Here is a 7,708-nt window from a genome sequence, read left to right as displayed (position 1 = left end):
GAGAGAGAGAGAGAGAGAGAGAGAGAGAGAGAGAGAGAGAGAGAGAGAGAGAGAGAGAGAGAGTGAGAGAGAGAGAGAGAGAGAGTGAGAGAGAGAGAGAGAGTGAGAGAGAGAGAGAGAGAGAGAGAGAGAGAGAGAGAGAGAGAGAGAGAGAGAGAGAGAGAGAGAGAGTGAGTGAGAGAGAGGGAGAGAGAGAGAGAGAGAGAGAGAGAGAGAGAGAGAGAGAGAGAGAGAGAGAGAATATCAGATGATTCATTAGCAGCAGAGGATCCACTTTACCACCAAAATTAGACCAAACAACGCACCCTACGCCACGAACCAACAATCAAAACGAACAAAACAAACCCACTCACAACAAGGACCAAATAAAAAAAAACTAGAACGTATAAACAGCTAAAAAACCCGCAAATAAACCCACACAAAATAAACCCGCTATGAACCTCCCAAAGCTAGCGACTTTCCGCTCGACTCAAAAAAAGAACGAAATTAAGGCGAAGTGGCAACCCCCTCGCCGCCCGCCCCGAAGACCTGCGCGAAAAAAAAAGCACAAAACTCCGACTGTTTTCTGGTCTTGTGGCAGCCTTATCGCCTCTCTCCCCTGCAGCAGCCTGAACGAGGAACGGTGTTAGTGATCTTGCGAGATGGAGGTAATGGAATACGAAGGTTTCATGAGGTCTTAGGAGGGAGAATTCCCACGGTGAAATAAGGGACACCGTGGGAGTGCTCGCTGGAGGAAAGGGGAGGGATTCGTATATATATATTTATTTTTTCCCCCCTGTTTTGTCTCTTTCTGAGTCATGTGCTTGATTGACAGGGTGTTCTTGACTCGTTTTCGTGTTGGGTTAGGTCGTTCATTGTAACTGTTAAGACACGTTGATTATGAATGACTCGGTGATATATATTCACTCCCTGTTGGGATATATTTTTCCTGTTTGATAGAAGACGGGAAGATGCAATGATTTTTGGAAGGTCTCTTGGGGAGGTGTGGCTTGTTTTCTGTCTCAAGAGGTGTCATGATTTTTGGCGTGAGACGACACGCTTGGAATATCTCTTATTTGCTGAATTGATTTTGGGAAGATGAGTCGCTGTTCTTTTTTTTTTTTTGTGCTAAATTTCCGATTTTATTGTATTTTCCGCTGTCCCCTACACATGTAAAAGACGTGCAGGTGGAGACCTATGTATGTAATATTTAGGGATAAACATTCATTAACAAATTAATGCCGAGTTGTTTTGTACAATTTAGTGGGTGTGGAACCTTACACACGTCTTGGATATGAAGCATTGATAATTGTAAAGAAGATACGTGTACATCCGGCACTGGCCTCTTGATGTTTCAGCAAATGCCAACAAACATCAACCAATTTTTTTTTGTTTAGCAAGAAAGAGCTTTTAGATCTCCTTTTTGTAGTCGTTGACAGTTAAGGAACCAGGCAAAGCATTTTCTTGCCAGAATTTATTAAGAAGTGGTTTGCCATTGCTGTGGTGCAATGTGCGGATGCAATGGTATTTGCCTGACACTATGCCACTGTTGGAGTGAACTGAGATTGTAGGCCATCCATTATTGATCACAAGTTTCGGGCGGATTTGACTAGGACACGCCCAATACTGTCATGATGATAAAGTAATGTTTTGAAAGCCACTACAGAGGTCTTCTAAAGATGCACAGTTTGCAACAGAAGTGATATAGCAGTTACCAGATGTACATGAAATTCTAGAAAATTATGTTGATCAAGAGAAGTTGACAAGATGGACATAGTATCTTAATTGGCACATACTGCTTATGGGTTAATATGGGACTACATTATCTTTGAAATGTTGGAAATGCAACACTTTAAATATCATACACCATTGGCATTTAAGAATGAATTTATTAAAATGAGGATTCCTCTAAAAAATATTTTTTTGTGAAATATAGGAAATCTTTGGAGTATGTGTATATTTGGCAGGCATGAAGCCACTTCTACCATATACTGTACCTCACTTTCCAAAAATAATGTTATTATTTAAAAATTAAAATAAAAGTGTAAATCTATAATTTATTTTATGGAAGGATTGCCTTATTTTAAACCCGAAATCTTCCCAAATGCACAGTCATGTTTGACCTAAAAGATGTTAGTTTCCTCAACCCTATTTAGCGGCCCAGATGTAGATCCTAGGCCAAAAAAATAAGATTGTTATGTACAACAGAGTCTATGCACCAAAAAACATTTATCCTGCCGTTAGCAAAATCAATATGAGAATATTAGTGTGTTAACCCCTATGATTCAGATGACGTTTCCATCACAGCCTGAAAAATTTTGGCTTGAGGGACAGGTGACATAAACATGCCATCATGGGAAAATTCGGTTGAGGGTTGGGGTGACGGGAAGGACTTGCCACAAGTGCACAGAGCTTTTGTAGGGTGATTAAACTCAGTGGGTTTTTAGGAAGGTTCGTTTGCATTATTTCCAATGGTATATATATATACATACATACATATACATATACATATACATATACATATACATATACATATACATACCATCCATGAGCCATGATTGGAAAAGCGCCAGCTCCAAGGACACTATTCCATGCTCAGGATCCTATTCCTGGCCACAGTGACTGGCAGGCCAGGTTATATTACAGAAAAATGAATATTATAAAAAAAAAAAGACATTCACAAAAATGTATTATTATTATTGTTATTGCACTTAGTTATGGACTATCTAGATAAAGCAGATCAAATGGCAAATATAGATATTGAAAAATGGCAAAAAAGTTGAAATTGCTTATGCAGAAATAAGACTTGTGGAGTCTTGTAACCCCACTTGGGTATGCACTCAACCTACAAGCCACACACCTGGCAGAGTGGCTGCTCAGGTAAGCCTAATACCTATATTTTGGGCTGCATGATGGCAGTGAATCATCTGGATGCAATGGATTAAAGTTTGAAAAAATCTCCCCTCAAAGCTGTTACTTGAAAATGTATATTCCTCTACAAATGTGTCTACATTTTTTATCCACACACTGCTCCCTCCCCCTGAAAAACTTTGCAGATATACAACTATAAGAAAGTTAAGATTGAACAAAATGGTATTGGGTAAACAAGCAAAAGATGACCTTGGCAGACTGCATGGATTAACCTCATAAGATATAATTTCCTTTTGGTCTTAATTGGCCATAGTGCCATATGCCATAGTGAAGAAACTTTTGTCTGAAGGTCAGGGTGATTGGAATAATTTACCATGAATGCACAAAGCTCTTTAAGGAAGATTAGGCTCACTGGGCATTTAGGAAGAGACTATTGTATTATTTCCAGTGTAAACGAGGGTGGAATGTACCACCCATGACCCATGGCTGGAAGAGTGTCAGCTCCAGGGAGGACACTGTTTCCATGCTCAGGATCCTGTACCTACGTGCCATGACAGGTGGCACAGGTTGTGTTACAGAATTTTAAATAATATGAAAATAGTGAAAAATTTACACAAATGATAAATCATTTCTTGTTACAACTGTTGACTAACTATACTACCTAGAGAAAAAGGCAAAAAAGAAATAAAATGCATATGGAAAAAAAAAAATAACATTGCAGAGGGGGGAAAGCTTGATACTCTATTACTGTTCATGTGGGCTGACTCTAAAGTCACACCTTCAAGAGCCACCACTCAAGTAAGCCTAATGCCTGGATTTTGGTGATGTTTGGTCAGCTAGGCACCTAGATTTATTGGGGTTAATATATGTATGCAGTTTGGCATCTCAACCTCAAGGTCACTGAGAGCTGCCCCTGCCAATCTGTCTTTCTTTCTTTATTTACCTGCTGGGTCTTCTTATCTGTGTCTGGTAGCTCCTCCTGTCAAATGCTCCTCCTCTACCCAATGCTAAGTCATCAGAGACTGCTGCACCCTCCTTCCTATCCTTTGCTCCTTTCCTTTGAGGAACAGATATGTGTCATTTACATACAACCCATTTTCTTACAAAGGGTTCCATAACTACATGTGACCTACCAGCATCAAAAATTGAACTCTTCAGACCTGAAAGACCAAATTTGCCCATTCTAAAAGATAAAAGTTCAGATTGTTTACAGGGGAGGGCTAAGCGGGAATTAGGAAGTGTTATCCATAGGGGTTCATGTGGCACTTCACTTCACTTCTTTCCCGTGTAAGTGGGTGGGGCTTGCAAGTAAAGGAAGACTGTATGTGAAAGGTTTATGAGTCTCTTGTATTGTCATACCCAAAATATATACAACCTATGTAAATTATAGTTAAGAAACTGCTGAGTTATGTCAATTTATTACTAAGTACTATATGTTACATGGTAAACCCACTTTTTTTTCTCTCTCTCTTTCTCCCTCATACTTTGTCTCCTGCAGCTGATATGGGAGAAATTATTGGTCAAACAACTAGAACTGTATACAAGTGTGTTTGATTATAATTATGATAATAATGAATAAGGTGGGCACACTTTGAACAATGCAAAGCTAGATATTTAAGCCTCGTGAGTTGTATGTTACCAGTGCGACCACAGAAGCCAAACTGATGATAGTCATATCTTTGATTTACTTACACTAAATGTAAATACCTTTCAAGCAGCAGCTAATCTTTCTATCCTATCCATTAGCATTATTCTTAGGTCATGAAAGGCCAAGAGAGTTAAGAGCTTAAAGAAAAGGAGAACAAAATTCATAGAAAGAGGCATTGTTATGGTTTAACTGTAAGTTCACATGCAGCATCACCAAGTCGGGTAATTACAAGGGCCTTCGTATGTATGTTTGGGGGTGGGGGTGCACCTGTACAATTGCTTGAAACTCACTTGAAGTAAAAAATATTATACATGCATATGTACACATTTATTCACACACAAACACATGTACAGATACACACACATACACATACAAATATTATCATATTTTGAATAGTTCATTGTGCTAAACAGTTATGGCAGATTCATAGAGGAACATGCATTTGAAGCCAAAGAGTAATGCAGAAGGGTTGGTCAGTCTCTTTTCAGCTATGGCCATGACCCCTGCATTCTGATGCCAGAGCTCAGTACTCCTATTTATGTAGGTCCATATAAATAACTAGATTTGTGTAGGTATATTGCAAAGAACCATTATTTATATCATGGTATTCAAACAGTTAATAGCACTTCATTCCAGGATTACCACCTGTGCTATATGACAGGGCAGATGAACTTAATTTATGTTTGTTATCAGGAAATGTGCAAATCTTGCATAAGTGAAGAAGCTAAAAACCTAGTTCATTGGTCTGAATAATTATAAGATATATATAGAAGACTCGGGTAAAAAAAAAAAAAAAAAAATTATACATAAGTGTAAATGAGTGTAATGCTTTGTGCAAGCTTGCAAGTACCTGTGTGTGTATAATTATATTTGTGCAATAGACTGCAGTGAGTTGTTTTGAGTTTGTATGACATGTGATATATACTGTATATTCATTCTGGATCTTTGATTATTGAGTTATTTTTATTTAATTATCCCAACAAAAATCTTCAAGTAATGTCTCAGTTTTTGATAGGTTCCAGAAGTGTGAATCACATCTCTTCCCCAGGATATCCTATCTCTGGACAATTACGCAGACTCCCAGTATTCCTGTTATATTTTATAGGATAATGTAGAAAAGCAGGAATTCATTTGTATAGATATGGAATCCTTATAGATTTTTTTTGCGAGTATACTTTATTTTATTTTTTTGTTGTTTGTTTATTTTTAGGGCTGCACTGGAACTGGTATTTTGTCTGATGGTAATTTAGTAACTTTATTTTAATTTCTTGAAGTTAATGAGGTGACTAAGAGGGCAGAGCTTTACATTGATGCAATACATTTATCTGAAATAATTTTAACAAATAGAAATCATGATCGCTGATTTTGTTGTATGCCTTATAGCTTACCTCAAAAAATTTCTGGGAATCCATGAGTAATGATGATGTCCTTTCTTTAAAATGAAAATGAAATATATTAACTTTTCCACATCTATTTATATCTATGTATAAATAGATGTGTGCATGTGTGTCTGTATGTATGCATATGTAAAGATGATATATGTAGATATGATCAAGTATTTTCAGAGAGAAAATGTTCAACAGCATATTCAGAAATCTTTGTAAACCTATATATAAAATCCAGATCAGCTGTGACAGTCACAGCTATTGAGAAAGAGTATGGAATATAATATCCATGAACTGAAAATGTCCTGATTGGATGGTGAGTATATTTATCTAAAGAAATAACTCTATACTAGAGGACAGATGCCATGATCCTTCAGTTGAAAGGGGATAAGGTAAAGTATAAAACTTGTTCAATACTTTAAACTTGTTTGTGTTCTGTGCTGTCTGGAGTTATGCTTCAGATTGGCAGCCAAGTATAGGAGCACGTTCACTTTTTATTGATATTTATGAATATATTATAGGATAATTATGAATAGCATATCATTATTATATCATTATGTCCTTTATAAGCAGTTCTTTTTGGATGTAGAATATACAGTCTATGGAGTCTGTAATGTGATATTGATCGTTGTTGGGCAATGTAATTGATATATTTTAAATTAAATTTTGGTAATCCTTGCATTAAGAAAAATTATATCCATATATGAATAGCAATGATATTCTGTGGTGAAATATTTGTAATGCAGAATTCAGACGATATTTTTTGCCAGTTTTAGTTTTATGATTTGATTTGTTTATATGATATCTATATTTTTTTGTTTTTCTTAATCTAAATTTCAACCTAAACCATGGCAAGTATCAGGTAAGTCTAGTGAAGAAATTCCAGAAGTAAAATTTTACTATGAAGTAGGATTGGTTTATTTATAATTTGGTAAAGTACTGATTTTAATTTGCATTCCAAATAAGTAGTTGTGATTGCGGTATTTTGTGCTGAACCATCATATTTCCTTGATTAAACTTCACAGGAGAAACCCAGATTATGTAGGAGTATATTTGTTTTATTTTACATGGATAGGGAAGAACCGTTCCAGACAAGCTCTCGAAACTTGCGCATTTGATAGAGTAGGGGGAAATCTAATTGTAAAGCAGAGATGAGTATGTATATGACAGATGCAGATGGTAAGATCATTGTTAAAAATTTTTATGGTGAGATAGGTTTGGGTTGGGGTTCGTGCCTTCATATTTTACGGCCTGTTTTCTTGGAAGAACAATGCAGGTATTTTTTGAAAATCGAAGTTGGCAGGATTCTGGTGTGGAGTATATTTAGTCTAGGGAATCCATTCCAAGCTAGTATTTAGTTATTAAGATTAGTGGAACAGTAATGATGGGAAGTACAGAAGTGAAGGTTATCTGATCATATCCTATAAAACTTTTGAGACTTTACTGTTATAGAGCAATTTTTGGTGTGATTCCCCCATTTAAAGGGGTCTTCTTGCTATTTAGTTTTGAGATTTGTCTGGTGTAGATTCTGCTCAGCAATTATCTTGAAATTTTTGACAGTCTTCACAGTATAATGATTATTTCTGTTAGTATGGCCTGAAAGAAATAGGTTTGATGGTAAATAACATGTCCATCATTATACTTCTGTGTTCCTACAGGCTCTTCATCAAGAGGAAACTCAGGTATCATTAATTTTTAACATTTTGGCATGCTTTGGCTGACTTCAGTTTTTTCTCTTTTTACTATTTTTTGGTACCATTTATAACTGGTTACAAGTTATTTTTACCACAAGGAATTCATGGCCAAAGATGTGTGGGTGTGTTTA

General features: G+C 36.5%; 1 protein-coding gene across 1 annotated transcript in view; it reads left to right on the top strand.

Moving 5' to 3' along the window:
• Positions 1 to 490: 490 nt before the first annotated feature.
• Positions 491 to 7,708, top strand: part of LOC125028588 (synaptophysin-like) — a 19,188-nt gene continuing 11,970 nt past the window's right edge. The window contains exon 1 of the mRNA XM_047618039.1: positions 491 to 647. Within this exon, the coding sequence (XP_047473995.1) occupies positions 642 to 647 (6 nt within the window). The 5' untranslated portion in view covers positions 491 to 641. The remainder of the gene's footprint in view (positions 648 to 7,708) is intronic.

Source organism: Penaeus chinensis, chromosome 9 (assembly GCF_019202785.1).
Source record: "Penaeus chinensis breed Huanghai No. 1 chromosome 9, ASM1920278v2, whole genome shotgun sequence".
Classification (NCBI taxonomy): Eukaryota; Metazoa; Arthropoda; class Malacostraca; order Decapoda; family Penaeidae; genus Penaeus; species Penaeus chinensis.
Note: the sequence above shows the minus strand (reverse complement) of the source record. Positions and strands in the feature narration are given on the sequence as shown.